The following is an 18,675-nucleotide window of genomic DNA, read 5'->3' on the forward strand; positions in this document are numbered from 1 at the left end:
TCCCTTGCCCGTGGAGTAATTCTAATCCTCATTAAAGCAAGCGGTAGAATGTCTACCCATTTACGTTGAGTTTCTTGACACAATTTAGAAATTTCTCTTTTAAGGGTTTGATTCCTTCTTTCCACCTTTCCACTAGACTGTGGTCTCCAAGGGGTATGCAAGTCCCACTGTATTGGGAGGAACTTAGGCACTCCCTGAACTAGTTCTGAAACAAAGTGAGGCCCTTTGTCTGAGGAGATACCCTCAGGAACGCCAGATCTGAGGGTTATTTCCTTTAACAGGATCTTAATTACTTCCCTAGCCCTATTGTTGCGACAGGGGAAAGCCTCAGGCCATCCAGAAAACCTATCTACTAACACAAGTAAATGTTTATGCTGTCCACATTTTGGCAATTCAGAGAAATCTATTTGCCAGTATTCGCCAGGGGTTAGCCCCTCTCTTACTTCACCCATCGGTGGTTTCTTCTGAACTTTAGGGTTGTTTGCACAGCAAGTTTGGCGTTTTGTTACCGTTATATCTGCACTTGTTTGCATTTTCGGCCCTATGGCGTATCTCTTGATACTGCTCCCCATAGCATCTGATCCCATATGTGTGTCCTCATGGAACCTTTTAAGAAGACCCTCCATCATCCTAGATGTGATTAACACTTGTTGGTTTGGAGTTACCCACCGTCCTTCTTCACTTTTGGTACACTTCAATCTTTCTGCTAGTTGATTTTCTTTTTCTGAATACTGTGGAGGTTTTAAGTCCAGTGTCCTGCTAGGTATGAGGGCACCTATCACTGATTTACGCACAGCTGCTCTTTTGGCAGCTTGGTCAGCCAACCTGTTGCCTCAAATTATTTCTTCTTGTCCTTTTTGATGAGCTCTGCAGTGAATTATTGCCGCTTCCTTTGGTTCTAGTATGGTCTGTAGTACTTTTACAATCTCTTGTCCATTTTTTATACCGTTCCCCTGGGAGTTCAACAGCCCACGTTCCTTCCAGATAGCTCCGTGAGCATGTACGACTCCAAAGGCATATTTAGAGTCAGTATAAATAGGAACCCTTTGGCCCTTTCCAAGTTCAAGGGCTCGAGTAAGAGCAATGCTTTCTGCTTTTTGTGCCGATGTGTTTCGGGGCAAGGCTTTAGCTTCTATTTCTTCCCAGAGGGTCACCACTGCATATCCGGCTTTCCTTTCCCCATTTTGCCTAAAACTGCTACCATCTGTAAATAAAGTCCAAATCTGCATTTTTCAATGGCTCGTCTTTCAGATCCGGCCTGCTGGCGTATACCTGTTCAATAGTTACTAAACAATCATGCTGTAGAGGTTCTTGTTCTGCCATTGGTCACAAAGTGGCAGGGTTAAGAGTTGATACCACACTTAGGGTAACAGCTTCTTGATCTGTCAGTGTGGCTTGGTACCTGGCTAGTCGATTTGGAGAAATCCAGGGGTGTCCCTTTTGATTTCAAATAGCCACCACTGCGTGTGGGACTAATACTGCTATTGGTTGTCCCAAGGCGAGCTTCCGAGCCTCTTGAATTCATAGAGCAGTTGCAGCTACAGCTCAGAGACAGGCCGGCCATCCTTTGCTTACTTCATCCAATTGTTTTGAAAAATAAGCTACTAGCCTTTTCCAGCTTCCAAACAGCTGAGTCACTACCCCCGAAGCCACTTGTGGTTTCTCATGTACATACAACTGGAAAGGTTTTGCTAAATCAGGGAGGCCTAAGGCTGCGGCCTCCATCAATTTTCTTTTAATTTCATCAAAGCTTTTTCGACATTCTGGAGTCCATTCCAGCAGCTCTCCAGGGCCCTTGGTGGCTGCATATACGGGTTTAGCTGTGAGCCCAAAATTGGGAATCCATATCCGGCAGAATCCAGCCATTCCCAGAATCCCTCTTAGCTGCTTTTTGTTTCTTGGTACTGCTATTCGGCATATAGCTTCCTTTCTTTCACCACCACCCCCCCACCCCAGTGCCTGTTGTCCTTTTGATATATCAAACCCAAGATACCGGACTTTCTCTCTTGCAATTTGGACCTTCCTTTTCGAGACCCGCTATCCAGCCAGTCCTGGAAAGTTTAACAGGCCTATTGTTGCTTCCATACAAGCTTGTTCAGTATCCGCTCCACTTAAGATGTCATCCACATACTGCAAAAGGCTAACACCATCTTTACCATTTTGCCACTGTTGTAATTCTTTGGCCAATGCCTCACCAAACAAAGGAGGACTGTTTTTAAATGCCTGAGGAAGAACAGTCCAGCACAACTGTCCTTTCCTTCCAGTGGCCGGATTCTCCCATTCCGAGGCAAAAAGAGTTTGACTTTGCTCATCTACTGGAATGCAGAAGGCGGCATCTTTTACGTCTAATACTGTGAAATAGGCATTACTCTCAGGTGCAGATGCTATTAGGGTGTAAGGGTTAGATGCCGTGGGATGTCTATCTTTAGTCATTTGATTGTTAGCCCTCAAATCTTGCACTAATTGGCATTCCTGGGAGTGGGGCTTTTCTACTGGCAAAACCGGTCTATTATTTTCAGATTGACATTCTCTAAGTAATCCACATTGTATGAAGATCTTTATCAGGGGTTCAAGGCCTTTGCGAGCTTCCAGCCTAATGGGGTACTGAGGTACCCTTACCGGTTTTGCCCCATCTTTCAGTTCTATTTTAATCGGACTTAACGTTTTTTGCTCTTCCTGGTTTCTTAGAAGCGCACACCAGTGGAATTACCGCATCTAGTACAATGTTGGGGATATTTTCCTCAGGTTCTTCCTCAGTCCTGTCTGTCAGCAAGTAGATCTGGGCCTTCCAGGCAGCTTCAGGTGGGATGTGGAGAGCTGCACAGCATTCTCAGAGAAAGTTACCTGTGCATTTAATTTGCCTAGTCAGTCTCGTCCCAACAGAGGTAGGGGGCATTCTGGCATATATAGAAACTCATGAATTAATTTGGTGTCCCCAATTGTACATTCCATTGGCTGTAAGAATGGCCTTAATGTTCTTTTTCCAGTTGCCCCAACAAGAGGTATAGTTACTTTACTTAGGGCTCCTTTACAACTATTCACTACGGCATGAGTGGCCCCACTGACAATTAGAAAATCTATAGTTTCATTCCCCAGCTTAACTGCAACCAGGGGATCAGCTGGGGAAACGTCACTATTTTCCCCGGTCCCCTTCCGTCTGAATCTTCTAACATAATGAGGTTAGGCTCTCCCACCTGATCCTGCCTTCTTACCCTCCTTCGATTTGGGCGTTCATTCTTCCAGTGTCCTCCCTGTCTACAGATCGCACAGTGATTTGGCCCCAATGGGATTCGACTTGGTGAATCTCTTCCCCTTGTCGTTCCACCTCGTCCCCCTCCACCTCTGCCTCTCCTGCTGGCTCTCCCTCTAATATTATTCCCACGTATTGCTGCTGCTAACAGAGATGCTTGCAACTTTATTCTATTCTGCTTCTCTTTTCTTTCCCTCTCATCCCTATTGTTATACACTCTATATGCGATTTCTATCAGTTGAGAAACTGACATCCCTGCTGCTCCATCAACTTTTTGCTACTTTCTCCTTATAGCCTGGGCTGACTGTCCAATAAACAACATATTGAACATTCTCCGCTTTGCCTCATCATCTGCATTCAAACCAGTCCATTTTCTAGCTACTTCACATAACCTTCCATAAAAGGCTGATGGATTTTCCGCTGAGCCCTGCCTCACTTCACACAGTTTAGACCCATTCTTTGGCCTAGGCACTCCATATCGAACCCCATATAGTATCAATTGCTGATATTGCTTCCACTGAGCTCTTTCCCCCCCCACATTAGGATCCCACTCCGGCTCCCTTGTTGTAGGCAGAAAAGTCTCAGAGTCGCCCTGCCTACCATTCCTTCTCTCCCCTTCTTCTCTGGCTTTTTCAGCAACCATTCTCTTTTCCTCTAGCGTGAAAAATGTATTTAACAAAGCTTGTACATCTCCCCAGTTGGGCTTATGTGTTAGCATTATAGCTTCTAACGACTGGGGCATCTTGTCAGGGCTTTCTCTGTATGAGCCAACCGATTGCTTCCAATTCAACCGGTCAGAGGTAGTAAACGGAACATGCACAAAGACTGGCGGTCCCTCTGGTCCCGCTGCTTGTCTCAAGGGAGCTTGGAAAACTGGTTGGGCATGCCCTCTAGTCCGACTGGAAACAGGACTAAAATTTTCATTGCTCAATGGGGAGCTAGAATCACCTGGGCACTGCTTAATATCTCTGTATGGAGGCGGGGCTGTTGGGACCAGTAACTGTACATCCTCCTGTTCTTCTCCCACAATTTTTCTATCACCCCCACATCGACCACTTTCCTTTTTCCCAGTAGCCGCATACATCACCGACTCAAGCTGTTAGCTCACATTCCTGACTAACATCAGCCTCTCTGTACAGAGTCATAAAAGCATCAGCAGAAGGCACTTCATCCCACTTTCCTGTCCGACGGCAAAATAGCATCAATTGTAATATAGTATTGTAGTTTACCGATCCATTCTCTGGCCAGACCTCACCATCACCCAATTTATAAGTTGGCCACCATTGATTACAGTATCTTTTCCTCCTTTCTTTTGTCATCGGGTCGCCTCCAAACTTTTCCCAGTTCTTCAGAATACACTCCAAAGGACTACAGGGAGGGGCACTCGTGGAGTGGTTTGATCCCATAATTTTACTTCTACCTGTACCTGTACCAATTTTTATACCTTGGTGCACTCCAAATATACAACAGATCCTCGGTCAGTGACTAATAGCGGGCTGAAACTTTGCCAGCTTTGCTAAGTTGCCTCTCTGATTGACTGTGCACATAATCCTTAGGCACAAACCGTTGACCAAGTCGGGGACTAAGGCTGGATCCAGCCGCACCTAGACTCCTCTGAGAAGCAGTCTGGACAGCCAGGGGCTTCATTCTGAACCTCGTGACTCAACGGGAGGGTCTCCTTGACACTTTTATCTGAGCCAGTCCTCCACGCAGTAAATAACCGAGGGAACCTTGCCATCGACCCTTGTTAAATCACTGTCTTGCTGATGACTGAACTTTGTTAAATCACTGCCTTACCTCTTTAAAGCATGTTGCTGCTTCTCTCTTAGGAGTGAAGTGCCTCACTCCTCACTCATCTCTTTGGAAGCATACCAGCCAGAGGAGAAGCACTTACACGTGGGAATTCAATGTGAGCAGGCTCAAGGAGGAGGGAAAGACTAAACTTCACCACGCCTCAGCCAAGCAGAGATGCTGGGAAGGAAAGGCTGCAGGGCCTACTGCTTCCACAGGGGTCAGTCCCGCCCTGCCTCAGAGAGATATAGCGCAGCTGCCACTGCCCTCCTGTTCAGCAGAGCTAAGAGCACCTGCCAGCTCACGCAGGGCTCATGCCTTTGAAGCTCTCTGGGGCCTTTCCCCACATGTACCCACTGCAGTACGTCCCATCTGGCCCACCTTCTGCTACGGCATGCTGAACCTTGGCCCAGGAAGCAACTCCAAGGCACACACGACCCACTTTCACTGCTCATCTCCAGCCAAGTCTTCTCCAGGAGGTTGCCAGAGTCTTCACAGACTTGGAGGCCCTGCTTGAGGCACAGCAGGCTCTCCTCTTCATTACCCAGCGCTGGGAGAACGTAGGCTTTCAGGTGGTAGACTCTGGGGTAGAAGACGGGGCTTCTAGAGCACCGAGAGAAAACTTCTTCTGCAAGCTGCCGAGAAAACAAGGGAGATGCGCGTCAGGAGAAGTCATGGAGCCTGGCGATGGCTTGGCCCTCAGAAGGGCACCAATTCCACCCCCCCCCCGCCGCCAAGAGAAAAACCAGCCACAAAGAGACAAGGAGTGCACAGCTAGCAAGGCTGAGATACCACACAATTCTCTCCTGAGCCCTGAGACCTCATATGGAGCAGGCATTTCAGCAAGGCTCCCTAGGCATGGCTGTGCTAGTCTCTTCTCCTCTCTTGCAGATCACTCCAATGAGTGGGCAATTTTCACATGCCCACAAAGACCGCCTTCCCCGACTGCCTTCTCTTCCACCTCTTGCTGACACCCCCTGGGACAGCACTCTTTTGCCACGTTCCCCTCTAACCCACTACACTCTGGCGCCACCCTGACTCCATCCCGTCGGGCCTCCTTCTGCCTCCACAGGTCAACCCACTGCTGTTTGTTAGCAACACAGCTTTCTCTAGAGTGCCCTCGCAGCATGCGCCTCCCCTTCCTCCTCCTCCCTCACCCTGAGAGCCCTGGCGCAGCTCTCACGGGCCCTCGCTGATGCATGCTCAATCTCCTTTTTCAGCACCAGGCTATGGCACTCCAGGAGCCGGCTGCATGCTTGGGGGGCCAAAAGGGAGGCAGCAGTTCCCTTCAGCAGACCCTTGGCCTTTCCAAAGGGCTTCTGGAAGTTGTCCCACTGCCCAGGCCTTGCAGACCTTCATCGTCCACGGGAAAAAAAAAAAAAGCCACACACACACACACACACACACACACACACACACACACGCACACATATTTTGTAGAGAGGAGGAAGTAATCAAAAGGTCTCCGAGGCTATAGCCTCCAGCCCCAACCTGGCTTTCAGAGGAAATGTATCCTCCAGGAAAAGGAAGTTATCAGGGACGTGTTGCGGCGGGTGGGGTGTCAATTGCAGTGGGTCATAGCTCCTCTTGCTTAGCCTCACTCAGAGCATCGCCCTCATGCTGTCGTTCCCTCCCCGAGCCCTTGCACTTACTCAGCATTCGGCCTGCATCAAGACAGACCCTCGCCACTCCTCGCCTAAAGTTCAAGGGGAAAAGGAAAGCTGTGGCCAAGGGCCACCAGAGTCATCCTTCCCTGGCCGGGCTCCACCACAGCACATCCAGGAGCTCCTTGCCACCTTGCTCACAGTGTGCACCCTCCCGCCTCCCCTGCCCCTTTCACCACAGCGCCCCACAGGCGGCTGCCTTGGTGAACATGGGACAGGAGCATGTGACAAGCCCACAGCTCACAACTTCCCTGCCACAGTCACGGCCTCGGCTCCTCCCCACTCACAGCAAGGCTCTAACTTACCAAAGAGCCAGGGACAAATACAGTCCAAGCAGCATGCTGCTCTGCGACTTGACAACGCAATTGGCTTCCTTCTGCTCAGCAAAGCTCTGGCACTCTTCAAAGGACTTATACTGCCACCCTGGAATACAAACGTCTCTCAGAGGAGCACTGCCTCCCTCCCCGGCCTTGACTTGCCTCAAGCGTTCGTAGCAGCAGAAAGCTCAAGCACAGCTGGGGAAGGTCTTGGCAGATAAACCACTCAGAGAGCCAGCAAACCTCACAGCAAGGAGGCAAGGGCTGGCCTTCTACCCTAGCGCCTCGGGGCTACTCAGGCTCCACAGAAATGCCCTTGAAGGCAAGGGCAGACTACATCAGGAAGGGAGAAAAGAGGACTCTCAACTCCCCGGACAGCATTTTCCATTGCAAAACCAGCAGCTTTCTAGCCCTGGACAGAGCCACGCTGCCAGTGATCAGCAACAGCAGTGACTCCGTAGCACAGGCTCTCAGGTGCCTCCTGCATCTCCTGCACATCCCAGCACTGCTAGACCAGCAACCCAGCTTGCACTTGCTTATGACCTCTGAGCTTCCTCTTCCTCACATCTCTCCTCCACTTACCCCTCCAGGCCCACCTCCTGCTGCTCTTGCCCACACTCTCCCTTCCCCTCTCCAGCCTCTCCTCCCTGCTAACCTCTCTCTGCTCGCCTAGCCTTCTTGCCGGCATCTCATCACAAACGGGTCACTCAAAGCACTGCTCCCAAGCTCAAGCACCTGCCCTGCCCTCCAGCAAAACAAAGGCTCTCAGCAGCACCACCAAGAGCAGCTGCAGCCCTCACGATACAAGCCTGCTTTTTTACCCACAGGCATGCTTCCCTCGAAAAATTGTGCACGTGCCACTCTCAGGCTCTGTCGTTCCCGTTCTACCCAAACCTCGCTGCTTCGTGCCTCGGTCTTGTTAAGACCTATGCATCAGCTGAAGGCTGGGCTTAAGTCTCAGCAGGCTGGGGCCTAGATGCCCGCAACCAGGTATGAATTGCCTCTTCCTTCCCTCCGCATCCCGTTCTGCTTCTTACCCTGCCTCCTGAGGAAGGGAGGAGTCTTTGTTCTTCTCGCAACCCCCCCGGAAGGCATCCAATCCCACCCACCAGGACAGCCCGCAAAGCCCCCCGCTCACCTTACCTCCCCTTTGAGGCTCAGGAAGGTGGCTTCTTCAAAGTACCCAAGCACATTGCCTTTCTTAGCCCCTGAGTTCCTCAGCACCTCTGCTTTGTTCAGGTTCAGGAAGGCCTTTGAACAAGCACACAAAGAGCAGCTGAGTGTCGCTGCCAAGCCTGCCCCCAGCCCCATCGTTCCCTGTTGCCTCCTGCATCTCTCTGAGTAGGCCCTGCACCTGCCCCGGCGATCTCCAGCCTAACACAGTCACGCTGCCTCTCCCACCACGGGCACAAGGGCTCCTTCGCACCACCTCCCTGCAGGTGCGCCTGGTGCAAAGGGCCTGCTTCACTGCCCTGTGTCTCTTGCCACAGGAGAGGCAAACAGGAGGCAAACTCTGCTTCTCACCCCAGCCATTCATCCCCGAGTCCCCACAAAGGCACACCCCCAGGCATGCCCTATTGCAGTGGGCCAATGGGCCTGCCCAGGACAAGGCAATTCAGAGGACTCCACGGGCAGGGGCCTCCGGTCCCTCCGGTCAGCAGGGCAACTCACCAGGTACTTGCTGGAGACGTGCAAGTAGGCAGCCGCACGCTCCAGCAGATAGGAAAAGGCTCTGGCATCATTGCCCGTTGCCAGGTGGTGGTGAGCCAGGGCCACAAGCACCAGTTCCACAGCGGCCTTGCAGCTGCACAAACACACACTGTGCATCCCTTCGGTCTTGCTGGGCACCTTACGCATCCATTCGCTCTTAGCCAGAAAACACTCTGCCGCTCTAGTCACAGACAAGATCCTGGAGAAAAAAAAAGGACATCAAAGAACGCACCAGCATCACCAGCGTTGGTCATTCAGACAACACTAGTGGCACGTCCGAGCACAGCACGAGGCCACATGCACGCAGGCATCACGCGGGGGCACTGTCTTTCACTGCCTTCCCAGGCATGGTGAGCGAGCTCGGCCAGTTATTCCTTCTGCCCCACACAACAGTGACCTGCACCCCGTATTTCCCCGTGGTGTTCCAAGCTACAATTGACACCATCACCATCGACTCCTGAGTGGGCTGGGGCCACCCATCCGCACGCTCTCTTCTCCCTGGGCTCCTTCCTCCCTTATCTCTTGCCTTCTCTCCTCGCTCCAGACCATTGGCTCTCCCCTAACAGCAAGCAAAGCCAGGACAGCTCACTCACACCGTGCTTTTTGACAAGCTTTGTTTCCTGCCATTGCAGTGATGTCGCCCAGTAGACTGGGCAGCGTGACGAGCCCCGGGGCCCCAGAGCACAGGGACAGCACGCTCAGGCACGGCACAACTGGGACGAGGAGCAACAGCTCCTCTTTCCAGCACCGGCAAGCTATTTGCTGGGCTACACCTGTAAGAAGGAAGCATGAGCACAGAGCCTGTTGGGGCCTTTGCTCACCCTGCTCGCGAGCAACACTGCTCTTTTAGGCAGGCAGAGACACAAGCTGGCATTGCTGCCACCTTCCACAAGGCCACCCTCCTCCCAGGGGCTGCTTTGCCCCTGCACACCTCACACCACTGCTCTCTAACAGATAGCAAGCCGGGCCTGCTCCACCCTAAAGTGACCATCATCACTGTGAGCCCGCTGGCTTCCTCAGCCATGCTCATCTCCACAGACATCTCAATCCAGCTCCCACCCAACACGCCCGCTCTTTCCTAAGCTGCAGCCCACTGGTGCAAACTCCACTTCTCTCCTCTGCACACCCTCAGCCCACTGCCTTCACAATTCATCATCAATACCTTCTCTCCTCACTCCAAACTCTCCTCCAAGAAGCTCTTCTCTTTCCTGCAACTCTTTCTCTTTCTCTTTCCTTCTCCTCTGAACAGAAAGCATTCGGTTAAACACCTCCTTGCCGCACACCGGGGCAGAGCTGCTTCCTGCCATTCTGCAGCAGGAAGAGGACACGAGAGCCACAGGGGCTGACGGCAGCTCCCTTCCCGGCCCCTTCCCCTGAGATCTGCCTTCACTGTACAGCTGCTGTCGTGTCCAATCCCCTTCCAGACAGTCACACAGGTCGCTCTCCCCCCACCAGCAGAGCTGGGCCCAGCAGCAGCAGCTCTCAGGCAGGAGCCTTTCCCAGCAGAGGCTCCCCTGCAGGACCGCTCTTCCAGGGCTGGCCCAGCCCCGCCGTCCCCTACATGCTCACCACACATGGAAACTGCAGAGCTCTTCCAGGAAGCCAATCCCTTGTGGGCCCCAGGGAACAGGCCTGGAGTCAAGAAACCTGACTTTTGCACCACTGGCAGTACCCTGGCCACAAGGCTGCCCACAAGTTTCTGGTCACGGTTACCTCACCCTGCTCTACAGGAAGGCTCCCGAAAAACCCCAGGAAAGCCATGCCCAACCCCAAAGGTGCATGTAACAGTGGTCAATTCCATGCCAACAGTGAGTGCATGTACTCTGCACACGAGTGAGTACTGCAGTGAGTGCATTACTGCTGGCCCCGGCCTGCGCTCTGCTGCAACACCTCGGTCTGCACCTGGTCTTCTGCCTCTGCGAGCCTGACCTGGAGCAGCACCTGCTCGCTGGGCTTCCTGGTGTGCCCTTGGCCCTGACTCATCACTACACGCTTGCTGGCTGAGCCCTGCACTCTGTCTGACCTGACCACCCTCTCGGGGCCCTGATCTGCACCCAGCCGTACCACTCTGCATCCTGGCTCCTGTGCAGAGCAGCCAGCTCCTCATGCTGCCAGACAAGAAGACCACCCCCTGCTCCCAGTGTCTACACTGGCCGGGGGAACCACACAGGCATGGCACGCACAGGCCCTGGTCTTTCACAACTGCTACGTCAGGCCATAGCAATAAATGCGAGGGAAGGACCAAAGAGGGCAAAAGCACACCTGCCACAAGTCTCTGCACTCCAATGCACACAGCCTGGAAACAAGCTGGAGGAACTCAGGCTCTGCCTGTGGTCACGCAGCAGCAGCATCCTTGGCGAACGTGGGCTGGCGTGAGACCGCTCACCCAGCTGCAGTGCTGCACCAGATGGCTACAAACTCAGCAGCAAAGACAGCCAGGGAGGGCCTGCCTTTCCTCCTCCGGAACACTCCTGCTGCTCCTGAAAAGCTGCTCCTGACAACAACTGGTGTTTTAACAGCTCCAAGGGTTTCCTGCAGAACAGGCAGCATCCAACAGGGGAGGTTCCTGAAGAGGCTGAGCAGTCATGAAGGGAAGGAAAGTCTTGTGCTGCCCGGAACCATTCCCAAGAAGCTGGTGGGAAGGGGAAGTCAGAAGAAAGAGTGGTGGGAAAACGCCCTGCAGGAAGGAGAGCCACCTCCCGGGTGGCCTGGGCGTGCAGCCAGCAGGTCGAGGGCAGTGGGGCTGCCCCTCTGCTGGGCACTGAGGAGACCGTGCCAGCAGGGCTTGGTCCCAGCAGGGGCTCCCCAGCGCTCCAGCACACGCAGGGACACCCGGGAGCGACTCTGGCAGAGGGGGCCCAGGCCGCGAAGGGGCTGGAGCACACAGCCCCCGCGGGGAGGCCAAGACCACCTCCCTGGCGCAAGAGCAGCTCTTCCCACAAGTAAGCTCGAGGGCCCACGCAAAGGAGGCCAAGGAGAGCAGCCTGCAGCCCCATGGTCCCCTGCCCACGGGGGCACCCTCCAGCCCCCACCATCCCCCTGTGGGGCACAGCCAGGTAGGGCCCCCGCAACTGGGGAGCGGGTCAGGTGTGCCGTCACCACGGCCTCCCCGTGTCAACAGTGACCTCAGCGCCACTGTTCCAGAGCTGTCAAGAGGCCGGTGGTGGGACACGACCCGGGATCGCGCTCTCCACTCCTGCCTGCCATAAGCCAGCCGGAGCGACTGTGGGCCAGGAGGAAGGCGGCGCTGCGCATCAAGAGGAAGGTGGGTGCCACCATCTGGGACTGCCGCGCCGCCCTCCTCCAGAGTGCCCCAGCCGCCTTGGAGCCCGTGGAGGAGGAGGAGGAGCCCATGGAGGTGGACCCTGCAGAGGGGCAGCTCGCCCTGTGCCTCGTGGACCTGCCCCAGGGGCCAAAGAGGAGGAGGAGGTGCTAGCCCGGCAGGAGGCCCCCCACTGACCACCAGCTGCGGCACAGCCCCCAGCAACACCAGGCTGCTGCCAGCACCCAGCCAGGGGCAGCTGAGCCCACCAGCCGGGGCACGCCGAGGATCACCGGGCCACCTGTCGCCTCCTGGACCGCCCTGGACTGCCGGGCACCAACATCTGCCCGGCAGAGACAGGGCCCACCGCGGGGACACATCCCTCCCACGACTCCCCTCCACCTCCACTGCGGGACGGAGACAGCGCCCGGGAACAGCTCCCACCACCCTGCCACAGCTCTGTTTAGGCTACAGGTTAGGTTATAGGATAGATTTTTTTAGGAGTAGGAGTATTATAGCATTTAGCATTAGTGTTACTCTAGGAGCATTAGGGTACTTAGTGTAGGGTTGGTTAGCCTATTTTTAGTGTGTAGTTGTTGACAGTTAGTTACAGTTAGGTAGAGGATTCTTAGCTCACAGTGAATATTCTATGTGTAGGGCACAGTTTATTATCATTATTATCATTAGGTATAGTTATTACTTCTGTTCCTAGTAGTATTACAGTTATTAGTTATAGGCATTATTCTTAGTTATAGTTTTAGTTATTCTTCTTCCTCCTTGTACGGTAGTTCACGGTATAGGGTAGCATTAGGCTAGGTAGCTTCACGTTGGTTACAGTAGTCTTAGTGTGTAGTTAGTCACAGTTCCAGTAGTCTTAGGGCAGTTACAGGAGTCTTAGTTCACAGGTAGTTCGGTCCTCCTCAGTGGAGAGGTAGTGTCTTTGGAGCCGCAGCGAGAGAGGAACGCACAAGAAGGGAGGGACTAACCTGGGCCAGACCTTCACAAAGGCCACGCTCCCAAAAGGTCCTGCACCACCGAGGCAGCAGCACTGCCACCAAGCACCATCATGCGCACACATGCACGGGGTCCCAGGGCAACTGGGCTCAGTCAGCTCGGCTACGAGGCAAGGCAAGAGTGTGTCTGTGCACAGCTGCTTGTCGGACTGGGCCCCCACAATCAGACTCTTTCCCACTACGGAAAAGCAGCAGGACTCTGGCATCTCTTGCATGCCACGACATGACATGAGGGACTTTCACCAAACACGTGTCTTAATGCCAGTGTCTCCAGGTGCAGGAGAACGCCCCATGCAAAGTGACTGCGGCCACGAGCATGTGGGGCATCTCTGCCTTCCTAAGAAACCTTAGCAGGAGCCAGGACAAAGCACTAACAACAGCAACTTGACTTTGTGTCTCTCCTCAACGCTTGCATCTCCTGAACCGCTCGCAGTGTCCCCTCACCGGTGGTCGATTTTGCATTTCCTGCATCTCTACAGCAATCCTGGAATCTTTCTGCAGTGCACACTCAGAGGGGTGCACCTGAGAACCTGTAAAGTGGACACCTCAGAGAGATTTGGCATTGAAGAAAATTAAGGAGGCATTAAGGAAAGCGCTGGCTCTAGGGCTCCCTGATTATAAAAAAACCTTCCCAGCTGTACATTCAGGAACAAGGGGTTGCCAGGGGAGTGCTGACTCCAATGCTACGTCCCCAACCCAAACCAGCCACATATTAGTTAGTACAAGTGGATGCCATCCTTTTGGGGACTCCTGGACGTATCCGTGAGGTGGCTGCTGCAGCAATCATTGTTGAGACATGTCCAACCATGCTTCTGGGACACCCTCTGACAGCACACGTCCCACACAAAGTGGAAATGTTATTGAAGAATTTTGTGTCTCATGTTCCAGCTCCACAGCGAGCACATAAATATGAACTACTTCTCTTAATGATGGACAATGTGACTATACAACATTGTAATACATTGAATCCAGCTACCCTGCTTCCCTTGCCCAGCGACGGAGAAAAACATTACCGTGAATGCACTAGGGTACTAAAGTATGCTAACATACTAAAGTATGCTTTTGGAGTTTGCTATGCAGTAGGGGCACTATGGAAAGAGCGAGGGTTCTTAACCTCCGGCGGAAAGAACATCGCAAAGGGCCCACAAGTCCGCAAACTGCTGGATGCTATTCAAGATCCTAAACACAGTGCTATTCCTCATTGCCCTGCACATCGCCAAGGTAGGCCCACCGTAGAAAAAGGGAACAATTCTGCTGATTCAGCTGCCCGAGCAGCTGCCTTGCAATGGGGTGTTTTGTTATGCCCCACTGCGATGGATGGACCAGACGTGTCCCAGCTATCCAACATACATGACAAAGAATGTACCAAGGAAGAAAAGGAGAGGTGGGAACAGCTTGGAGGGGGACGAGGCAAAACTGGAATTTGGACAATCGGAGGTAAGCCTGTATTGCCTAGGAAATATCTGCTACCTGTGGCACCATGGCTCCATGAAAAAGGACAAGGCGGAATTGAAGGTGTTGCGGCACAAATAAAAAGACTCCTGGGCAGCTCCAGAGAGATATGCAGCTTCAAAGTAAATAGTATCCAGCTGTGATCAATGTCACAATGAATAGGACAGCAAAAACAAAATGAGCAAAGGTGTGTGCAGAAACTAACCTAACCCAAAATGGCCACAGGTTTTAAGTTTAGTGCTATGGGACATTAGAAACACACCTCGGAAAAGCGTTGGTCTTACCCCAGCAGAAATACTATTTGGTAGACGTTTGGCTGTCCCAGGGACTTATTTACCTGTATCAGAAGAACTGGTGGATGGGGATGACCGTGTAACGAGGAATGTAATGTACCTTCAGAACGCAATTAACCATTTACAGAAATGAGCTGCTCTGGCACAGCCTGTATCTCTAGACTTACAAGTCCATACCTATGTACCAGGAGATTTGGTACTGATAAAAAGGTACATCCGAAAGCATACATGGGAACCAAAGTGGGAAGTAGCGTACACTGTACTTGTGTCTTCCTATTCTGCAGTTAAAATTGCTGAGCGGCAATCCTGGGCTCCTCATTCGCATGCTAAAACACACAATCCACCAGAATGCTTATCGGAAGAGTCTTCTTCATTAGAGGATGTTGTTTGGAAGCGATGGAAGGATGGAGAGCAATTCGCTGGGAGGCTCTCACCACAGATCCTTAGGTACGGCAACAGGCTGCTACCAAGAATGCCACACGTACTGCATGGGTAACTATGGTAGCCTCGACAAGGGGTCGCAGAGAGAAGCACATCTTTTGCTGTTTTGCTGATAAAAAGGTTACATTGGAAAGAGAAGAAGAAATGGGCCGTTGTTGTAGTAAGACCTGTCATGCTGAACAATGTTGTACAGAGGTTCCTGTGAATGCTCATGCGAGTCTTGATGACATTTCTATGGACGGTCGCATTGTGTGTCAGGTAAAACATGACTTAGCTACTCCTACGATCACTAGTAGCATTACTCCCACTACTCAACCTCCCACCCCTAAACTAAAACTTTGGACATATCTAATAGGACCGCACGTGATGAAGAAAGGAGGTCAACAAACCGTGCTGCTTAATCCAACTTGGTCCTTCAAACAAGTAGAACTCAGCTTGCAAGTAAACATCACAGGGCTCAAGCCCCAACGCGCGCCTTTCTTGCAAAACGTATACGTTGCATGGGAGACATGGTTAAACAGCAGGGAACAAAACCTAAGAAAACGACACATCACAGGCCTGATGGGGACTGGCCTAGGTGTATTAAATGGTATCGATGCAGAAGTGCTGATGAATAAATTGGGCGCACCCACAACAGATTTGTTTAAGCTGCAACATCCGTTGCCATCATCGTTGACCGCAGCAGGGAAAGTACAATGGCTGATACCAGACCTGTTACCTCGGAGGGAGGAGATTAATGAGCAAGACCACCGATTAACAATAGACACGTTAGGGGTACTTCAAGGAAACACCTCACTTGCCCTTAGCTGCATTCAAGCCCAACTTTGGCTACAAACAATAGCTGCCTCAGGAATAAGGGAAGGGGAGAATGGTATGCTTCCAGCAGAAATCCAAACATTAATATGGGAAAAGAGTGCCGTATCGGAACGGAAATATCAAGCTGGGTGGCAAATGCCTAAGTTTACATTCAGTAAGGAGCAAAAAGTGATAACTGCTTTTGTCCTCACTATTCAACAAGCATGGGGTAATGTTAGATCACAATAAGAGTTTAAATTTGCGCGTGTGTAACTTCACAATGCTAAAGGCACGTGGCTGCAATTATCCAAGCCCAGTAACAACTCCTCAGTTACTCCAGGAAAATTATTCATTGAGTCATGAATTGTGAGATCACCAGTACCTACTGGAACGAATCTCCATCTAGTGAAGGAAGTACTACACCATGACCAACTGCGGACATTGCTCCACAAGGTCAAAGAAACAGGGAAAAGCACACTGATGACCGTAGAGCATGACACACAACAAATTCAAATGAGACTTGAAAGAGTCAAAAAGGACGCGGCGCGTCAATGGTGGGAAACTTTGTTTGGGTGGTCTCCCACCGCTTCTGCCTTCCATAATCGTTTGCTGCATCCTGTAGTGATTCTGCTCTGTCTAGGCATCGTGTGCTTTGCACTCACCTTGGCATTGTATATCAAATTTCGGAGGCGGGCTGCTCGCCTTGGAAAATGGATAGATTACAAAGATGAACAGCCAGAAAAACAAATGGGGGGTTTGTAAGAAAACCACTGTCATTTCCATTGGCATAACCTTGATTCAACTTAGCATCAGTGCTTGGAGCAGTGAAGCCTGCAGGCCTAAGCTTGAACTTTAACCAAACCTGTGGCATACTGCTGACAGAACAACTGCAGAACCAGCTCTCAAATCAGCCCTCAAAGACACAGCACACAATGGACAGAGGTCTCGGTTAACCTCCGGATAAGATAAGGCACTGTGAAGCAGGAACAGCAGCAACTCTCCTGGGATGTAGACACGAACCAATCAAAAGGATAGAGACCACCCACTCAGGAAAGAAGCCTGGAAGAGACTGTCACTGGCAGGCGGGGAAATAAGACTGTAAGGAGTATAATCACCCCCACATTTCTTTGTTCTCGGTCCTCTTTGGAGGCACCCAGCTCGAGCTGAAATAAACCATTGTATAAGAGTCTGATTCAGACTTAGCGGTGAATGCCTGGGGACCTTTGTAACAATATAAAGCACATTAATCCCTGTGGACATGGTTTTCTGGAAAGCTTGGGACATGCAGCTTACTTCACAACATATAATGTTTGTTGTCATCATTTCACTCTGTGTGGAGCGAACAGGTGTGTGCTCATGTGCTAATCTTGTCCTGCAGTACACAACAACTGTCACAACTCAGACACGCTGAGGCTGCATCACACACCTCTCCCATCCCAATGTATCCTGCATATGAATCCTGGAAAAATGGTTTGGGCAAAACTGAGCTCTACATATTTCAAATCACAAGGGTTTCCAACAGTGTCAAAGGGTGGACAATCTCACAGCCTGCAGGCAAGACAGGGCCTCCTGGAGAGCACAGCCCCCATGCCAGCAGCATGCGCTGGTGCCTACCTCCAGTTGGCAACCCCCTGGCGTGTCCCCGGCCTGAGGCACCTCACTGCAGAGCCGTGGGGGAACATAGTGATGCAAAACCGCATGGCATTGCAGAAACTCTCACCACTTCCGGGGAACATTGGGGAAATTAGGGATCAAAAAGTAGAAAAGGGAGTTGTAGGGAGTGGAAGTTGTTGGATAAAACACAGCTGGGGAGGGGTTTAAGCTGCTGCTTTCGGGGGGAACAACAGGGAGAATTATGAAAGCTTAATGCCACCCTATATGGTAAAGACCCTGCTCCGGACTGCCCCCTGGACACCAGTCGGTGAGAAGGGGATGCCCACACTGCCATTCCTCCGTGACTGACAAGGCATCGAGGCATCGGGAGCCCCAAGACAGCAACTTAGTTTTGAGCCCAAGGGGAGTGAAGGATAACAGTTTAGTGCTGGGCCAAAGCAAAGCAGCCTGTAAGACTGCCATGTAGGAGCAAGCAATAAAAACTTATAAGGGGGCAGCCGTGCTGCACCGGGAGTCCTTGCTCTTTACACGTCCCTCAAGTTAGCGAACATCTGACAGCATGCTGGGCATGACGCCATCCCTGGTGCAATGCCACATGGCCGTGCTCACCTCCCCGGTGCTGATAATGCAAGGGAGGGCAGGAGTCAGCATGGCCGGCACACGCACACCCTGCCCATCCATCTGTGTGTGCTACTGCTCACTGGAGTGCTGGGGACTGGCCATGCCATCCCAGTGCCTTGGATGCAGCCCCACAAAGCTCCCCTGTTGTGAGGACAACAGCCACTAGCTTTGCCTTCGCATTCGCTGCCAGGCCCCACAGCGCACACACGCTCCCATGCCCTCCCTCACCACTTGCGCTCCCAGCTGCAGGCAGCTCCTCTCCGGGGGCCAACTCGGGCACCCATGCTCCCCGCAATACACTCACCTTGCCAGCCCTATCTGCCCCAGCCTTCCAGGTAAACGGGAGGAAAAAAAGGACTAGGGGGGTAGGCAGGCATGGGAACAACTTTCCCAGGCAGGTTGCACTGTCTCCATCCTTGGGCAAGCCCAGCGGGACGTGGCCCCCGAGCCAC

The 18,675-nt window shown here is 52.2% G+C and overlaps 1 protein-coding gene across 3 annotated transcripts; it reads right to left on the reverse strand.

The window, feature by feature from the left end:
- Positions 1–2,040: 2,040 nt before the first annotated feature.
- Positions 2,041–9,348, reverse strand: LOC138061845 (adenylate cyclase type 10-like). Of its 3 annotated transcripts, XM_068916191.1 has the most exons (4): positions 8,694–9,348; positions 8,166–8,273; positions 5,423–5,676; positions 2,041–2,844 (listed from the first exon to the last, which is right to left on the reverse strand). In XM_068916191.1, exons 1-4 carry the CDS (start codon positions 8,877–8,879, stop codon positions 2,841–2,843), a joined length of 552 nt encoding a protein of 183 aa, XP_068772292.1. In that variant the 5' UTR covers positions 8,880–9,348; the 3' UTR covers positions 2,041–2,840. The 3 variants fall into 3 exon arrangements, 2 of the variants coding, with proteins under 2 accessions (XP_068772292.1, XP_068772291.1); XM_068916190.1 differs by lacking the exon at positions 2,041–2,844 and having other exon boundaries at positions 4,445–5,676; XR_011135835.1 differs by lacking the exons at positions 2,041–2,844; positions 8,166–8,273; positions 8,694–9,348 and adding an exon at positions 7,011–7,099 and having other exon boundaries at positions 4,445–5,676.
- Positions 9,349–18,675: the final 9,327 nt, after the last annotated feature.

This window comes from Struthio camelus, chromosome 21 (genome assembly GCF_040807025.1).
Source record: "Struthio camelus isolate bStrCam1 chromosome 21, bStrCam1.hap1, whole genome shotgun sequence".
NCBI lineage: Eukaryota > Metazoa > Chordata > Aves > Struthioniformes > Struthionidae > Struthio > Struthio camelus.